At 33.1% G+C, this 20,302-nt stretch overlaps 1 protein-coding gene across 1 annotated transcript; it reads left to right on the forward strand.

Moving 5' to 3' along the window:
* The first annotated feature begins 971 nt into the window (after positions 1-971).
* LOC128991399 (calmodulin) lies at positions 972-19,891 on the forward strand. The gene is made up of 4 exons (XM_054414228.1): positions 972-1,256; positions 11,205-11,379; positions 13,405-13,647; positions 18,805-19,891. Exons 1-4 carry the CDS (start codon positions 1,254-1,256, stop codon positions 18,831-18,833), a joined length of 450 nt encoding a protein of 149 aa, XP_054270203.1. The 5' UTR covers positions 972-1,253; the 3' UTR covers positions 18,834-19,891.
* The last annotated feature ends 411 nt before the right edge of the window (positions 19,892-20,302 follow it).

The raw sequence follows: 20,302 nt of genomic DNA on the forward strand, positions 1-20,302 counted from the left end.
TTTTAAATAACATATTTTAATGGCAAATAAAGTTACAATTTTATTGCTACCATAGTGTTTAACAAAATGTTTTATTTATTTTATTTTTCCGTTTCCGGACAAATAGAGAAGATTCTTTATTTAATTAGCTTTTCAGCAGTTTTAAGCTATTACGCAAGACGATAATATATTTTTTACACTTAGGCTACCGGTACTTAAAAAATACAAAATTCGTTAAAAAAATGCTTTTGGGCTAGTAATGAATAAGATATCCTTCAGTCATTGATCAAGAATACTGTCCTATAGAATGATGGAATGGTAGTTTTCTAGTTTTTGAGATTGACAGGTAGACGGGACAAGGGGCAGAATCCAGGGTAGAATCGCTGCAGAAGCGTGGAATCTCCATTCTGTTGGTTCTGTTTACTTCATTTGCGCGGGAAATTCAAATTCAAGTGAGGAGTCTGCGCAAAAGTGATCTACATTTCCCGCGCAACCTACTTATAAGAGGTTATGTTTTAACTATTTGGTCAAAAATGTTAGTAGACAAAATAATAAAAAATACTATTATAACAATTTATTGTTGGAAATTTAAAATATTCATTATATCTTTATTAGGGTACATTAGTTTTATCTACGAAGCACTTGTTAAAAAACAATTAAGTTATTATTGTTTATAAATAAAGAAACGTAATAACAATTTGCTATTTACAATACGACAGATGAACAAACACTACTACTTTTACATGATTGTGATGTGAATTGTTTTCATTCAAGTAATAAATTAATTAATTTTAATACCTAAATAGCGTTATCAGCACGCCGGTCAATGCAAACCGTTTGCACAGACGCGATTTTCTCTGTACACGCCATAGCTTGACGCATTGCAGGTGCGTATCAGCCAATAGGAGGCGAGCTTAGTTTGCTTGTTGGAACCGACAAGGAAGTCTTGTAAACAGGACCGCGCCCAGCACCTATAAAGCTCTTTGGTCAGCGCGTCGAAAACGTAATCCACATTCTGAGTTGGAATTAGAAGGTGCTGTCACTAGGGAAGTGTTTAAACCTAGAAGTGTGTTATAATTCGTGTTGTTTTGTGGTTTTAGTTTGTTTTGTGTAGTGAACTAGTTTTTCACGCCGCACCTCAACTGCGGATGAATACACAACACTGACGTCATCACCAGCTTCTACTATTCAAAGTATTTCGAGTAGCCGGTGCAGTGTGGCGTTTGTAGTTTTACCGGCCGTGTTTATTAGTCTGTAGTACATCTCTTTCCGAAATGGTGAGTAAATTTACCATAAAACAATTCTTAAATTATTGTTGGTTAAGATTTTGCAAAGTATTACCATGAAACTATACGGATTATCAGGATATTTTCGGATAAAATAAGGCTGAGAGCTAGGGATCGTCCCGTCCATTGTTGCTATCGTAACACTTCTTGTTTTGCTATTTAGGCTAATTTAATTCCTGAATTTGATTTTCCATTTCACATCCTTATTTATATTTTAAACATAAGTTCATATTTAGCAGGTAAACTAATAAACAAAACGTTTTCTTATATTCTAATGTCAAGGCCTTGAAGTTGAAGGCTGTTGAAAATCCCCCAGGCTAGACCTAGCCTTGCCTAGGTAACAATCCAACGTCGATATGTGGCTAATTTCTACTTGTGTGTGCAATCTTGATAGATATTTTAAGGACAAATTTAAGTAGCCTAATCTGTCAACCACCACTAAACTTAATATGACAACTAACTTATAACTTAGGCCCTAGGCCTAACTTAACTTATAAATACAGGTAAATAAATTGTGTTTAAATAAAAAAATAAAATAAAAATAAGTTAGGTAGGCCTAACTTAAATTTATTAACTTGAGCTTAACCCTCCGAGTGTTATGTGTTGTAAAAGCGACTCATAAGTTAACACATATTCTGCTGTAGTGTTATGTGTCGCTTTTGCGTCTCACAAACACTGTTTACGGCGACAGCTCTGGGACTGACTGAATCGGATTGAACTGCATCGAGTTAGGTATCGTTTTTTTTTCAGCAGATTCAGAGCTTTCTCCTGATGTCTGTTTCTATACGCTTTTCATTTTAGTTCCGAAAATATTGTAGCAGACAGCTGACGTGTGTATTTGTAAACAGCTTGGTTAACCTCGCACCGATGACTGATGTGTTTTATAACGTTTATCATTGTTTTAGTGTTAAAAATCAAAAGTAAACTTAAGGTAGTGATATACGTGGTGCTTTATAAGAAGATTTAAGTGATTTTGAAGGGCTGGTTGATGATCCTGAAGAAGTAAGTTATAACTTAGGTAGCCTAACTTAGTGATATTGATGTAAATTATCAGCCAGATATCTAGCTATGGTTAGGCTATGCATTCTTAGCTACGCTATGTACCGAAATCTGTTTTTTGCCCATAAGTTTAACTTATTTATTTGCAAACCTACTTCCTTATATTAATTATATTTTTGGAATCCTCATAAAATTCTGAACAAAGTGGCTATTTTAAAATATTTGTAAGTTAAGACCTATAAATTATAACAATTTATATTGAGCGCAAACATACATTTTTTTCATTTATTTTATAATTTTTGAGAAATGGTTAAACCCACAAAAATTGTTGAACTTTTTTTTTTGTAATGTTTTATATGTTACATTGAGCCCATAATTTTCCAAACAAAATCATATAACTTATAAAACAGTAGCCTATACTTTACATTGTTTTTAAGTTTCTAAGATACATTTTAATAAAACCCTGCGACTGTGCAATAAATGGGCGAACATTAAGACCAAAACTAGAGACACTTGGAGGGTTAACTTAGGTAGAGTAGGTTGGCTAGACCATAATAGGTCAAGACTAAAAGGTAGGATGGGCCTAATTACGTTAGGGCCTATCCTAATTAACTTATTACCATTTCTGTTAAAAGACCAAGCTCAGTCAAGCATACAATTCATAAACTAATTAAGTTTAAGTTACTTAAATAAACTAAGCTACTTAAGGGTAACTTACAGTTTCTTAGCTGGGCTATGCTAAGTTAATATTTATTGAAACTAACTATGGATTGAAAAATGACTAAGCAAATAAGTTAATAACCAATATTTTTAACTACCTATATAAATTTTAAAATGACATTGTTGAACCTTACCTGGGTAGACTTCCGTTTGTAACTTATCTGTTGGCACAAACAACCGAATGAAAATAACGATTATTCAATCGTTTCATTCGATATGTTGATCGATATTTTCTTTTGGTTGTTAGTTCCAACAGATACGGAAGTTTAAGTACCAGCACCTGCTGACCTATTGAGATCATACCCTTCACAACCATGATTTTACTCAACACTTGTTATTTTTAATGTGCTAACTTAAATCTTGTATGAGATAACTTAATTTAAGAATTAATTTAAATGAAAACAAGTTTACCGTATACAAATTTCTTCAATAAGTTACGTTTTTGGGCTTCCTGAGCGCCGGCGGGATTGCCGTCCGGTATTAGGCGGCACAAATCCGGTAACTTAGGGCCTATTAGGAATTTTGAATCCTGTATTACTAAGTTACTTAACTTAGGCAGTTTCAAAATATTTGGTACCGTAACTTATTGGTTAAATAAAACAATTTCTGGTAACTTAACTTAAGTTAATAAGTTATACTTATGTTATTATTATTGACTTCAAACGTTGAAAATTAAATCAGGAAGTATTGGTAATAATTTTAATAACAACAAATAAGGTTTAACTTACATTACCGTACCTATAAATAGCCTATAGCCTATACAGATTAATTCATAACCTAACCTTAACCTTCCGGTATTTGGTATGTTTACCTCACCCCCTAAACTAAGTTACATAAGTTAACCAAACTTTGCTAAAAAAGAAAAATTTGAATGAAGGTTTACTAGCCGACTTAATCGATATTATAGCGTAGCCTAAGTTTGTTAAGACACTGCACTCCTAATAAGGCCTAGGCCTTTAAGTAAGTTAACTTAAGTAACTTCTAGGCTTAACTTAAGTTAAGTAGGTACCGTACTCATATCTTGGTAAGATAATTTAATAATTGGAACTTGTTTATAAGCCTATTAAGTTGGATTTGTTTAACCCTAACTTATTCCTAAACTTAAGTTAGCCCTAACTTAGTAAGTTAGGCATGGCTTATCTTAACTTATGTTAGTCTAGGTAAGTTAATTCATATAGGTATTCATGATTTGGCAGGTCTAACTTAATTTATGCTAAGTTTTTTTATTTAATTAAGTTAGGGTAGGCCTGATTATTTATTTATTTACCGTATAAGTTAACCATTTTAGTTCATACATAAATATTCGTTAAAACTTATTATTATCTTTTGTTAAAACTCTTGGCGTTTATAATTTTATATAATGAACAGAATTTTACCTTCATTCGATTTTCACTATCGGCAAGTTTGGTAGGTTGGGTTAGGTTCTGACAGTAGGCCTAACTGCCGGACGCCTAATCCACGTCCGGTTACCAGACGCATATCCTCTGCGTTCTTAATAACTTAAGTTGGCCTGGGTTTGAATCTTATCAATCACTAATGTAAGTTAGCCAGGGGTATGGAGTCAAGCTAGGCAGTAAACTTACTTCAAGCTGTGGAGGTTGATAAAATTATCTTAACTAAACTTAAGCTAAATTAGCTAAAATATTTAACATAGCCTAACCAGGACAAAGATTTGTAGCCTAAGTTAATAGCTTTATGGATAAACTGAAATTAAGCTAGGTCCACCAGAGGTTAGCTGCTGTTTTTATAAGGGCCGGTCATAACTACACCTGGTCATATAATTCCCCAACTGACCGTGCATTACTTACTTAGACTAAAGAACATATTAAATGTAAATTAACTTAACTTAGGTTAAGTTAGGCGTTAACTTACCGGTATTTAGGTTAGGCACATCAACTGGCCCAAACCAATGTTTTAATTAGCTTAACCCTCTAGGAGTCAATCGAAGTAAATAATGCGACTTTTTTTTGCCGCAAGTGTCAATTGCCACGGTGACTTGGTAGGCCTTTAGTTTCCGCTGATATAACTTACTTAAGTTAATCCCACAAAATCGAACGAACTCGGTCATTGATCTTACTAATAAGATATGATCAGGAGATTCTGGGCTTCATGATGAGTATAAAAGACGGACGTTTTCCGAACTTTTTTCTAATTTTGTGATAGTTTTTCCACATGTTATTGTTTGTTTTGGTTAACTTTTACTAAGCTAAAACTTAGTGAACGAATGTTTATCTTGTAACTTATGCAACCTATTGTTGTGTCGTGAGTTGTTTTTAACTTAGTAACTTTTTAACTTTAAAATGGGCGATGGTCTGTGATCCAGTGATACAAAAACTATTAACGCACCAGCACCAGTAAGTTAGTTGACACTTTAAGGATGGAAACGCAATCAAAATTCATGTTTTTGGCCCCTGGACTATATTGTTAAGACAATAATAGGAAATGCAATCATAAAAATCTCAAATAAAAATTATCAATTTATAAAACATTTTTAAGTTAGCATATGTTAGTGATAAGTTTAACTTAAACATTAAACTTTGTAGGCCTACATTACATTTTAATGTAAAAATTTGTATTGAATTAATTAAGTAAATTAACAAAATAATAGTTTGCTAATGTAGGCCTAAGTTGGCCTGAGTTAAGCTTACTAGTAGGTACCTAAGCTATTTGAGACAAATCTTTTGATGTTAAGTTATCTACTTATCGGCCTAAGTTAAGTAGTTGACAATTTGATTCTTTTTTAACCGTTTTTATGCAGGCTTCAATATATTTTCGTATAACTTATTTATGTTAGTTAAGTTAAATAGAGAAACCAATCCTCCCTCACAGTTCTTAGTGTTTATACTTTTAAGTGGTTCAAACTAACTGAAAGTAACTTAGGCTATAGAAAATTGGCAGTAAATTTGTTATTTTAATTACAATAAACTTGGCAGAGGCAGGATACATGATTCAGCAACAATGGTCCGTTGCACCATTCCCAAAACCACGTGTGCTGTACCGGAGCAGCCCTTAGCATTGAAGTAGCACTGTACGTACGCTGACATATCACACTTTTTAACACCCGCTTTGTTCGCAGCATTTTAAAAAAAATTTTCTTCTTCAGGTTTGATATCGTATAAATTGTTCTCTGTGCATTTGCTAAACCATTGTTTAACTTAGGCCAGGCGCACACAGGCGATTTTGAGTCTAGCAACCCACTCGGAGACTCTGAAGTCTAGCGACAGTTGAGCTGGAGTGCGCACACAGGCAACTTTTTAGTCGTGAATCTAGTCTTGAGACGTGTTGGACATACATTCGTTACAGCGTTCCAAATGGATTTCAATGATACAGCCGTAGTAAGTTATGTGCTTTGTTGCTGAAGTTTCGCGCGCGAAAGAAAAAGAGAAGATACTCGGTTCATCCCATATATAGTGAGCGACTTGTGAAAGGACAGTTCCATGTTTTGTACAATGACTTTTTCTTTAAATTAATATCCGAATAGGCCTAGTCTTTCAATGACTTTAAATATAAAGGCGGCCTCTTCTCAACTTCATCAATTAATTTTTGACACCCTCATCCCGCACACTCATACTTGTAATTAAAATTCACACAACAAGAGAGCAAACACTAGAGAAGTGACAGTTCTGGCCACGAGTAGTTAAACTCCTGGGGTGAGACTGCGCGACGCAGAGACAATTTAGTTGCATGTGTGCGCATCTACACTTGTTTCAATGGATACCAAACCTGGAGCGACAGTCCCGCAACAATTGAGTCGACTGTCCCTGGACTGTTTCCTTGGTGCCCCGTGCGCACTCCAATTTAAAACAATGTTGAACATTTTAGTCGGGCAACTGTAGCTCGACTCAAAATCGCCTTTGTGCGCCTGGCCTTAAATACCCAGAACACTTCTTTAAAATTAGATTTAAGCGCGTTATCCTGGATATCAAAGTTTTGATAGTAAGTTGCATATGCATTGCAATGGTCCATTGTATTCTGTAATTTTGGTTGAACAGTCCATCTGTTGACTTTTAATTGGATTAAATAACATAAATTGTTCGCTTTTACAATAATTTTGAGAAAACTTTGGCCAGTTCTGTGCAGTACATTCCTACTCTTTTGCATTTCTTGTATAAGTTAGCTACGTACAATGTAATGTAGAATACTGGTAACGGAAATAAAATGAAACAACCTTTATAGAGTTGTGATTAATCTTCCATTAATCTAATTCAGTAGAACCCCGGTTAACCGAAACCCAGGTTAACCAAAAAGGTTCTATAAAATAATACAGGGCTAAAGTGTAAGTAATACGTAATGTAAAATGCTTTAGTTACTTCAGTTTTATAGTTAAAAGTATTTTCTATCCTATTGTAACATTTCTGTAGCTAAAATAAAATACTGTTCCTATTAAAATATAGAAATTGTTTAAAATTCATTTTTCCAACTCACCGAGGTAGGCCTAATACATAGGCTATTATTAGCATATGACGGGTTAACCTAAAAAAATGGCTCTGCCCCCTTTATTTCAGTTAGGCCTAACTGGAATTCTACTGTAAGCAATAAATTTTACATCCAACAATTATTAGTCATTTGCTAAACTAAACGCGTAGGTTTTAAACGTAATTTTTACCAATTTTTCTCATAATAGCTAAACTTTTAAAACAACATTCAGATAATTTTAACTAGGCTTAGTAGAATACATTTTCCACACTGTTATTTATTGGGAATTTGCACAAGTGGTGTGGGGAACAGTGCGGCGGGGTGCCTTATTCTCGTACCAGGGCGCGATCCAGTTAGATTATAGGCCTACATTGATGGTTCAATCAAATGAGGAATCTTTTGGTATTTTTAAAGACAAATGCTCCAACCTAACTAACGCAAAACTTGCATAAAAACAGATTTCAGATTTTACAGTGGGACGAGTTGTCTTAAGTTACTTACTAGTTATCTAAGCTATCTAAAGTCAATGCCATAACCAAATATAAGTTAGTGACATTGGTTTGAACAAAGCTTAGAATTTCAGTTTCCGTTAACAACAAATTCAATCCAGCACAGTACCGAACAAAGCGACTGGATTGAAACCAGTGTAACACAATCATAATTACTGAATTTTGATCTGAAGTAAATTAAAAAAAAAACCATTTAAATTCTGTTTATAACTCTGCTGCTTACTGAAACTGAAAACCCCTGAGAATTCGTCGTTTAGGATTGTGACAATTGTTTTCAGTTCAGTAATGATCTGGTAAAAGAGTCTAGGCTAGGTCCAACCATATTACCCAAGGGTTTTTTGTCCAAGGGAAGGCGTGAGCTTGCTGGATCATTACGCAACTGCCCGGGCTGTTAAGTTAAGTTGAAAATGAATAGAAGTGGAGTTCCATGACAGCTAAGTTACCTATGCCACTCACTACAAACAAAAAGTTTCTGCTTATTTGAGCATTAGTTTAATGTTGTGAAGTTTAAAAAGACGTTTTGTTTAGTAAATTTTGTGTTGGATTAGAAAAGAAGGCTCTACTAACATGTTGTACAGAGTAGACATATTTAATAGGTCTCATGTTTTATGGGCAATTATTAGCGTAGACTCGCTAATTAGACACCAGTGTTCATAGTTTGTACAGTACGGTATAAAAACTTGTGCTACAAATTGGATGATAAGGTCCTACCTATTATAGTAATAATAATAATAATTATAATAGGTTCTACCTATTATAGAAAACTATAATTTGGACCAAGAATTTAGCCATTGGCTGTATTTGTCTTCTTTAATTATTCTATCCTCCAAATAATTACTTGATCAGTCAATCGACAAGCGAGTAAACCGGCAATTATATCATTATGATATAATTGCCGGTTTACTCGCTTGTCGATTGGCTCAGAACTCATCCAGTCGCTGAATATTGTGTATATATTTGTACTTATCATATCAAACTGTAATTTAATAACCTTGAGGTTCTTTTCATTGATAAGAAACTAAACAGAATATAAAACTTACTGCATAGAAAATGTACGTAATCGTTAGTTAATTTACACTTATTAAGTAAGATAAGTAGTGCAAGTAACTTGTCAAATGTATTCTATACTAAAAGTTAATTTTTTATTTTTTATTAGTGTACTTAAAATATAAAAATATACTTGATTTAGCCTATAAAATCCAAAATCACAAGCATGTTTTAATGTTTCATCCTATTTAAATTTTTCCACCTCTATTTTAACGTTGCTAACAAATGAATAAATATGGTGGGTCCAAAAGTTAAAATTTTAAACCTTAAGTACAAAATTGTAGCTTTTGTAATATGGTCTTATTTTGAAAAATCAAGTTGCATAGCAATTTCAGTTTATGTACTATGATAAAATTCAATGTGTGTGTAGCTTTTAAAAAATAAGTATATATTATATTTTTGGGCTAGATAATAAAATGCCTTTCCTAACAAAAATTTGCTGTTGGAAAAAATGGTCAAACTTGTTTTTTAAGGCAAGATTTTGATTTAAATGTAGTCTTTGACTTATTCTTTTAAACCTCAACCAAGGATAAGTATTTTGTTAAGTTACTGTACGATATTGTGTATGGATATTCTCACTTGTTATGTAACGGTCACAGATTTTCTATAATTTTCCATGTATTTTTTCACTTTTGGTTCTGAGTAAAAAAAAAAAACATAACCACTTTTTTTTTTAAAGCAAAACCCACCATGTAAATGCAATAGAAACTGAACGCTTATTGTTTTTTCGTAATTATTTATGTTTCATAATTTAATGGCTATAAAATTAGACCTACTTAACTAGCATCTGAAGCTCTTTGGAAACTAACTTAAAGCCTTTACTTTGTCAGTAGGCCTAACTTATTTCACATTTCTTTAAATGGCCGAGGTTTACGGCAATAAAACGAGTATATATCCCACATAAAACTTAGTTATACATAGGCCTATGACCTAGGCCTACTACTTAAAAAAGTTTATACTGGAACTAAATTGTAATGATAAATTTCAATTCCAATTGGTCAGGTTCGGATAAAGCAAAGATATAGTGTGACACCACCAAAGGAATGGCAGTACTATAAATAAACCAAAAGCAGCTGTTTCTATAAATAAAATATATTATTGGCCACAGGTAGGCTAATAATGAATTGTGTTGAAATCTCTTTCTTGACTTAATGTGAATTTAAGTTGTTGTTTCACTTTCTAAATCAATCCTTTTGCTTACAAGTAGTAGGTAAGTTTTCTTTCATGACATTGTCCCTGACAAATGTAGTAGGCTATTAATTATTTGTTTCTTGTAGGTACTGTTTGTTTATATATTTTATCTTAACAAACTTTCTTTTTTTGGTTAAGTTACCAGTTAAGTATTTTTTTAAGGGGTTTGTAAAACAAATAGGCCTAATATAGTTTTTAAAGGAGAAAAATGCTTCTACTTATTATCATTTGACTAAAGATATTTTTATGGGATAGGGTACATACTACATTAATGAGGGTTAGGCCCATGCATTCTTCAGACTTGTTTACATGGATGAGAACAAAACCATTGTTAAGTCATTCGCCTATTGGGTCTGATGATGATTGGGGTGTCCAATCGAATTTGATCACCTCTTACCATCAAATCAAATCAAGTCAATCTTTTATGTATATTTATTGTCTTGTGAGTTAACAGTATAACCTAAGCGTAAATATAAGTTTTAAAGTGTTATTAGACGTATCTTTTATTTACTTTCGGTAATGGTTTTGTACGTGATAGCCTTCAATTAACATTTGCTGGTACGGTAGTTTTTCTAAACTGTTATTTAAAGTAAGCCTATTCCCGGGTGAGTTAAGAATTGAACTAAAGTGGCTTTTCAGTTTTTAAATAAATAAGTAGCCTATTGGGTTTGTATGATGAACAAAGGAGGGAGTCTTTTTACATCTGTACCCTCGGCGTTTATTTGGGCACAGTTGTATAACCTATTATTAAACATGTCCAGGACCAATTGAGTCTAGGAGTCCGTTAGCAAACTAATCATTGTTTAGACCTAAAATTTAGGAAATATGTTACTGAACAATTGGTGTGGTAGGCGTGAAATGACTTCTATAAAATTTACGCCTGGCGTGAATGTTATGGTAGCCAACAGGATCTTTTGATAGAGACTTTTTTGTTTTAAGTTAAAAATCGAATGCTGACTTTCTTGCAAGACTGGTAAGACGGATTTGTTATTTTTTAAACAACTCAGTATGATAAACATGTTATTATAGGCCTAATATTTTCCTTCTATTTTTCCAGGCTGACCAACTGACTGAGGAACAGATCGCTGAGTTCAAGGAGGCGTTTTCCTTGTTCGACAAGGATGGTGATGGCACAATCACAACCAAGGAGCTGGGAACCGTCATGAGGTCACTAGGCCAGAACCCCACAGAAGCCGAGCTTCAAGACATGATCAACGAAGTTGATGCTGATGGTCAGTAATAGACATACACTAATCTGTTGTATCAGAAACGACTAGGCCTGTAACTGCTACAAGTAAGGTTACATAGCAAAATGTCCTGAAAACTGTAGGAAATATTTTTTTAAATTTTAAATTGCTTTTTGTTTTCAATATCACTGCAGTAAAGTGGTCGTTTTAGCTTATTTTTAATTTCAATTTCAAAGTAGAAGCATTTAATACTCAGTAAGGTTCAGTTAGCAGCAGTACCTAATAATCTTTGTTGACTCCTTGATCCTGTTTATTTTGCATTCTAATAAATTTATTTCCTAAATGGTGCTCAATTAACTGTTACCAGACTAATTTATAACATATAATTTTATAATACCCCCGCCGCAGCAAACCTGCATACTAAGTGAATTTACATTTGCCTGATTGGATTTACACTAAAATGTTTCCTTAAAAATGTCAAATTTATTCCCTATTTATAAGCATTAGTTAAACGAGTAGGCTACTTAGGTTTGCTACAAACGGGTAGGGTAAAAAGTGGGTTTTTTTTTTAAATATTAATAGTTTGGTCAGAAATATCTATTTTCCAAATTAGATTAAAATTATGTTCATCTACAAGCTAACTACAAAAATTTACTTATTCTCCATAAGAATAACATGGGAATTTTAATTTTTTGAATTTTCTCTGTTACCAGTAGGCGCATAGTAACGCTTCAATATACTAAATTATTTGTTTTTTAAGCTCTACAAAATGATTTGGAAATAGATTTCAAAATTGTATGTTTCAGGGTCAAAAATGGGAAAACCCTATTTTCACCCCATCAATCCCCCCCCCTTACACCCCTGGTCCCCCTGTTCCCAATTGTCCAATTACGCTGGTTCGCGAACTTGTTCGAATAAATGTAGGGTTACACGTATGCACCAAATTTCACTGAAAATGGATCATTTTTGCTTGAGTTATAGTGCTAACGGACATATATACAGTATATATGTGAATTTGAACAGATATTGTTTTTAACCTCTAGGGACCTCAAAACAAAAAAGTAAATCATTCCCTATGTGGGAATAAGTAATCTTTTGCTTTCCTTTTATGGGAATAAAAAGATTATCTTTGCTAATAATCTTCTTTAAAAAGAAAAAAGTTATTAGCAAAGTTCCCATAACAACCAAACTACTAAACACGGATAAACTATTACCGTAGTACTCATGGCAAGACCTGGACCTGGGACCGATTTACTTTTTCGTTTTTAGGTCCCCAGAGGTCAATAACAACATCCGTTCAGATTCATATAGGCCTATACTACAATTTAATTTTGAAATTCTTGCAATGCTTAGGATCTTAGGTGCTGCTGAGCTAAAGGTGCAAAAATGTAGTTGAATGCAGCACTAACTTATAACACTTTGTGTTTGGGGTACCAAAAATTTGTTTAATAAAAGGCCTGTAGATATTTTGTAGGTGTAATATGCTTGTAAATCAGGATATGAGTGGGCTTTTGGTATTCACTATTTCCCCTTCCACTAACTATTTGTGTTTGGAGTACCTAAAATATGTTAAGAGTCCTGTAATTATATCTTGTTGGTTATATGCTTTGTAAAGCAGGAAACAAATGGTCTTTTGGTAGAGGTCGTGCGGAACGAGGTGAAGCCTGAGATTTTCGGCGGGAACGGTCTAAAGCGGGGAAATCCATGGTGGGGGTAGGAGACGAGCCGATCGTCGCCTCGCATAGCGACACTTCCCCCACCACACCACTATTCCCCTCCAAGCTTCACCTCGTTCCGTACGACCTCTATACTCTATTTGCCTTCCACCCTCAAATAAATCTTACAAACACCAGTTTTACCTAATTTTAACTTGCCCTCCATTTGGACAGAAAATCATAACAACTTTGAAAAGGATTTATACAAAATAATTAGGTACACTTAATTTCAAAGACTAATTGTTTTAGAATTCATCTAATACAAGATACATTCGGTACGTATTAACCACAATCGTTTTTGCCTTTTCTTTTAAGGTATTTGTCCAATTTTATTGAAATGTTTGTGCACGTACAGGTAACGGCACGATCGACTTTCCCGAGTTTCTCACAATGATGGCCCGAAAAATGAAAGACACAGACAGTGAAGAGGAGATCCGAGAAGCGTTCCGAGTGTTTGACAAGGACGGTAATGGTTTTATCAGTGCGGCGGAGTTAAGGCACGTGATGACCAACCTGGGTGAGAAGCTGACAGACGAAGAGGTCGATGAGATGATCAGAGAAGCTGATATCGACGGAGACGGACAAGTAAATTACGAAGGTAAACATCCAATGTAGCATTTAATACTGTGCAATCATTCGCATTTATGATTTTTTAGTAGAGTTGCTTTTGTTGTTTTGAAGGATTCCTCTTTGAATATATCACCTTTTTATAGGGTGTAAGTAAATGAGTGTGTGGGTTATTCATGACTCTATTATACATGTTAAAATTAACACAGGAATTGTAGTTTTCTAAGTATGTTTACAAACATAAACTTTCCCAAAATGTTTTTCGGCTGCATGCTAAAATTTACATTAGGACCTATTCACTTTAAAAAATAAAAAACCCTAAAACGTTTAATATACTGATTAATTATTTATACACTGTGATTAAATATTTATTTAACAGTTTGGCAAACAACCATGAAAATTTGTTTAAAAGAACTTCGCTGGTATATAAAATAGTGTTTCTTATAACATAACATAGGTAAACAAAACATTTTAAAATGCTAGCCTATTGCTAAATAGAAATATGGCCCCTTTTTCAAGGCTTGTCTCTCAAGTATAAAGCATAAATTATTAGACTCGTCAAATTGCACTACACTATGTCCTCTGTGTTGATAAGCTGCAATGCCCCCCCCCCCCCCACAATTATTCCCAATAAATTTGACAATGGGAATCACAGTGATCCCAGGTAATAAAACAGTACTTTCTGCAACTCAGAAATTTGCACTAACAGAGAGTTAAGATTGAAGTATGATTGATCATTTGCACATAAATAGCTATTTCATATGTTCAATGAGAAGTAAGATATACAGAGGAAACATGCTTACGGAACAACCGTGCGTTTTTAGCTCGGGAATGGTGGGACGGAAATATACTAGTACTGAGCCAGGAAGAGCCCGAACAGCTATTGTTTACAACAGCAGTTACACTGCACAGGCTCTTCCACCAGCGTGATCATTATAGTACCTGATGGTGAGGGTGAGCGAAAGGGGACGACCAATAGAATTTGAACTAGACTCAAGCGACTGGTGCTAGACTCAACTTAAGTGTACCATTGAATGTTTCCGCTGTATCTTACTTCTCTGTGATATGTTTGAATTCACAATAATTGCATGGGTTTTATTGTTGATATTTTATAATTTACAATTTTGGGTTTTATTAAAATATTTGCAATAGGTAATTCTAACTCAAGCCTATCAAAATGATTTGATAATCTTGATCAGGTAACTCCAAATTATTCAACTATAGCTCTTTAGACTACCAGGCAACAGACTACCTGTTGTATCTTTTTACACTCAACTGCCTTCTACCTACAAAAGTCTTTGTAGATAAAGTCACTGTATATCAATCCAGCTGTAGAATTTTTATTTCTAATGTAAATTGTACACTCTTGCTTAAGATAACTCGCAGTTTATTACTTAATGTGTTCATTTAATTTTTTTGTTAGATTTAGTAAATGATACAACAAATAGCTGAACTTTCAGAACTGACTCTACTGATTTTCTTGTGTATTCTATCCTATTCATTTGACAAATCACAATCTAATGTCCGGTAAAATAAAAATATCCTAAAAAGTGACAATAATACCTTTTCATTTAAGCCACAGGATTAAACTTCTCCAAGACTTTGTTAACAATGTAGGGGTCTATTCCTAATATTTGAAAAATACTTTCTCTTAGTAGGGAACAATACAGAAAATCTCGGATATGATTTAGCTTGGGATTAAAAGTTTATATATTTGCATTCAAGAAATCTTTTAAATAGTTTTATTTATCATGTCCTGTTGAATAACGATCTTGTGAAGAGTTTTTGTTTTATGGTTTCTTTGGAGTGAAGCGACTATCCTCTTGCGAGGTTGTTGTTCAAAAGTTGGTTTTGTTATTCTTTTGTGTCTGCATTTTAATAGGCCTAATAATTTTTATTGTTAGATTTTTATTTTATTTTGGTTGTAAATTGTACATAGATGTTAATTTTGTATAGACATGCAACTTAATTTTGATCTATACTTAATATGACTCAAAACTATTTTTTTTAACTTTCCAGTGTATTTTTTATGTGTTCCTAAAAAACCAATTGTATGGACTATTTTTTTTTTTTAACTTTCCAGTGTATTTTTTTATGTGTTCCTTAAAATACCAGTTGTACCTATGGTATCTTTATTTTTCTTCATCTTGTTAACTTGTCTGAAAATTACTACTTACTGGGAGGTTGGTTTTGACGAGTGGATTTCATTTTACAACGTGTCTTTATTTTGTTTGAGTAGTAAAGCATAAATGGTTTGCTTTACCTTGTAGAAGGCTTGTCAGAATAGTTTTTTTTTGCAATAGTGTATTTTCAATGTAATGTTTTGGTGGGTACTGAGTAGAGTTTTCCTCTTGCAGATTTCCATACTCTTGCTCAAATAATTTTCTCAAGGTGTTGAGTGGTGGCGGTCAGTGCTACTTTTTACTGGAATGTTTGTTAGTCGCGGGCATGCATTCGTTGGTAGCATGTAGCCTCTATGTCTCACTCGAGCTCTTTACTGTCTTGTCTCCAGACACACTCTTAGCTTTACGACAACATTCACTTTTATCAAATAACTGAGTTCTTGTTTGGTTCACAGTTAGAAGCTGTGTATCAAATATTGCCATAGGATGAAGTCTATAAGTTAATCAATTCATCCAGCCATTGTCTTTCTTGTTTAACTAATATTTGTGTCTTTGATTGGATTTCCATTAACATTATCAGTGTTTTATTTGATAACAAAAAAATATTTGCATGCTTATCCATCAAAACATAAAATAAAAATAAAATTTCCTACATAAAATATAGAGTACATAACTAGGATCGTTCAATGAAGTAAATTTTTGCCTAACATAATTTGTTTTAGCGGTATCTCAAGAAAATCAAACTGTGTAAATACTGTCAATGTACTCATATTATGTAGGTTAGCAAACAGTGTTTGTTTTTAAATTGTAATCTGCAATCTACATTCTATTTATGGTTGGAAACAAAATTGAATTTATTTTCTATGTCTGACACAAAAAACTGATATTGATGCTATTCACATAGAAATTGACTTAATTAATCTAGGTCATAAACTGATTCATGTTGCCCAGTATTCAAGTAGGCTATATTGACACATATTTTATGATTAGAAGCACCAACGTGCAGTATTGTATGATTGTGTCTGTAGGTAGATGCTAAATAAAACATCCATTCAAACAACTGCCATGGAAGTAGATCATAGCAACATGTATTAGTGCATGTGAGGGAAGATTTTCGGCGATAGCTCATTCTATGGGTTTCAAATCTTGATCTTCAGATCTTGAAGGGGGAGTGAATAATAAAGAAAGTTCTCAAAATGGTTACGTACAAAGTTTGTGTGAACATCATGTTAATTTCTATTTCTATAACATTTCTTTAGAACTTGAGTTGGTCTTTTAAAAATTCATCATTATGTTGAGGTTTCTTCTGAGGTCTGCAGGTTAATCGTTTCCCCTTTTTAAAGACCCATTCTTATAGGCACAAATGGTTTTATAACATACCATATCATCTCACTTACCATTAGTTTATTATGCTAAAAATTTAAATCTTGAATATGAGGTCTCCTTTTCAAATTTAGGATATCAGAGACATAGAAATAAAAATATTAGGTTGGTTTAGTTTCATTCAGAAATAAAAAAATAGTTAGTTATTACCGTACTTAATTTAAGTAAGTGTATCTCTATTTGACATTTTGCCTTAGCTGCAAAAAATCATAACTTGCGGTAATAAAAGGTACTAAATTATTGTATATTTGACTAGCCAACCCGTGTTTACACTGTAATCCTACTCAATTTTAGTGAACACTGTATTTTTTGGACATAACTCTTGAATAAGAAAAATGGTTAACATTGAGTTTATTGATTTCTGTGACGTTAACAACTTTTAAACTTCATTTTTCCCTCCAGTTGTGTTTGTTTTTCATGATGTCACTTAAGACTATCAACTTTGGTGAGTGCTTCTTTTGGAACCATGGGCACCTTGTCTACCTAATGAGGTCTGCTTGATGTAAAATTGTCTGTCCTTTGTGTGAGTGTGTGTTGATGAGACTAATGTGTCTAAGATGGTAACTGGTAGTTTGAAGGGCGAATGTGAAGTTCACCCGCCTGTTAGAAGCTGTGCAGCGATTTCGGTCTACACCACTGGCAGAACAACTTTGTCCTATCCGCAAAAAATAAGACATACGGGTTTTAAGTTGTGATTAATATCAATAATCAGCAGTTATACAGATTTAAGATAGTTAAATCAGCTGATCGAATCACTTGAATCAGCATCAAAGTCAAAATTAAATGCAGAATTAGAATATAGATTTTTTTTTTTTTATGAAATGGGAGTGCTATAGTTTTAATGACTAAGTTTAAAAATAATGCCCCATTTATAAAAAATTGATTTATTTAATATATGGTGTACCAACCGAAAAAGCCCTTGGGAATTGATATAGATGATATCATCTATAACCGAATATTTTTTTTAATCACAACAATAAGATTGATATGGTATGCAATAAGATATAATTTTAAATCAAATTAAAATAAATTAACTTATGAAAGTAAAAAAAAAAATACATGATCATTCTAAATAATTTGACTGACTTCACAATTGGTTTGTTTCCTTTTGGATTTTTTACACAAGTATATAGGCTAATCTGTTCTTTGAATAATTTTAATATACATATCTCTCAGTTTCTTCTGTCATTGAAGTTACAACTAACTTTCTTTATAACTTTGTTTAATGTTTTAACATCAGTTGATTTGCATGTAAATGCAGCATGCTGTTGTGTTTACTTGAAACAGCTATTGAATAGTTGTTTAATAGATCCAACAAGGACAAAACTAATTAACTTGCATGAATGGTAATTTGAATGATTTATTTTTTCCACAATCATCCCTTTTAATATTTTAGTTGGGCAATAAATCACTAAAAAAAACTTTAAAACACTTTCATGATATTTATTATTATTGTACACAAAATGTCTCGTATTTACAGAGAGAAAGTATCTTATGGTTATAGTTTTATATATATAATTTGTTGTCTAATGAGACATAGAAGTTCAGGTTTGTTGTATAGTGTGTTACTAAATGAACATTTTAGAATCACTTTGGTACATAAGCCAATGGCCTTTTTCAAGTAGATTATGGACTGATGTGTTTTATTAACTTAATGTTGATTTCTCTGTTCTCTGTTGCAGAGTTTGTAACCATGATGACATCCAAGTGAGGCGTTGTGGGTATTCTAAGTGCGATCAGACCTGCATTTCTGCTTTCAATTCTAACACTACAATGAATTGGAAATGAGAGTAGCAAAAACACAAACACTAAAGTGAGCTTTGATGTTTTCAGTGGTAATGATAAGTGAACAACTTTAATATGTTCGTGTACATTTTTGTAAAAAAATATACTGTTATATATGGTACATAATCTTTAAACTGTGTCCGCAAGATATAGCAGCGAGTGATTTCCGTTCCCTCGAGGAGCCTCCGCTTAGTTAATCTTAGGAGTGTAGGGGCATTCACATTCCTTAAAACGATCCCATGGCAATCGAATCGGTGGTATTTTTAAGTTACAAAATCATCATATAAAAAGACATTAAAGTGTTTACTTCCTACGATCTGTTTTTATTTATTACTTTCGCTAATTTTTGTCAGCTCGGCTTATCGTTTTCTTTGTTGGTGGTATCAAACGGTGAGGCACATTCTTCAATTAGTTGCGACCTTGTAAAACTATTGTGAAAAAATAATTATGATAGAAATGTTATGTAATGTGTAAAATCAAGAGGCAAGTAGATTTCCGCAACGTTTGGTAATTGGTTTAGTTTCATTCCTGTTAAACGAGTTAAAACTAATATTTAGAGTACATTTATTCGGTGTAATTTATTTTTGTAATTAACAGTAGACATATTGTTTCACGTCTGGATGTATATAGCGTATGGTGTTGGGCCGTACGCCGTACGCTCAGAGATAGTAGCAATAGCACTGGAGGAAGGGTGGCTGAGCATAGGCTAAAAGTTACTCGCTGGTGCCTTAACCTCACTTCATTCCCCTTGTTTTGGTGCTTTCTCCATTCAGTTTTGTGTTTGAAACTACTTCATGTTCGAATGTAGCCATTTAATAATAATGCAAGTGTGTTTCTCCTGTGCACTACAAGGTATTTAATTTTAAACTTACTTATTATTTATTTTTTACTGCTGTTATTGTATTTCTTAACTAAATTTTTTTAACTTCCATTTTCATTTGCTATGTTTATTTCAGAAATAAATTGTTTCCACATATACGATTATTTTATGTGTGTTCAATGCTCCTTAGACATGTCCTTCCTAGTATTTGACAAAATTCAAATAGTTAACTTGTAATAACAGCTACTTGTCCTAGGCAGTTGGTTTACAGCTTACTCTGCTAACTGAATCTAAAACTCGTGGTAACTGTGTGTAAGCATCTTTGATGATCTTCTTTAACTGTAGGTGTAAAGAGTCTTAAGTAAATTAACTTATAACATTTTTAACTCTCAGTATGTATGCAACATGCGGTCACAGTTTAATTTGTTCAACAAAATGCAAATTTATTGTAGTTTTGTTTTTCATAATTTCATTGTTAACATTTTAGCTTCACACTTTGTGTTCTTTTGTTGTAGTGATTAACAACACATAAACCTTCAGCCTTATATTTTGAATGTTTGGCTAAAGATAGATTA

The sequence above is a fragment of the Macrosteles quadrilineatus genome, unplaced genomic scaffold, assembly GCF_028750875.1.
Source record: "Macrosteles quadrilineatus isolate MER2022 unplaced genomic scaffold, UCM_ALF_1.0 Scaffold_4__1_contigs__length_99947679, whole genome shotgun sequence".
NCBI lineage: Eukaryota > Metazoa > Arthropoda > Insecta > Hemiptera > Cicadellidae > Macrosteles > Macrosteles quadrilineatus.

Bases quoted from the DNA above. Each gene is read 5' to 3' on its own strand.
- LOC128991399 (XM_054414228.1), top strand. The intron at 11,380-13,404 runs GTCAGTAATAGA...GTGCACGTACAG, and splicing joins CAACGAAGTTGATGCTGATG to GTAACGGCACGATCGACTTT. The intron at 13,648-18,804 runs GTAAACATCCAA...TCTCTGTTGCAG, and splicing joins CGGACAAGTAAATTACGAAG to AGTTTGTAACCATGATGACA.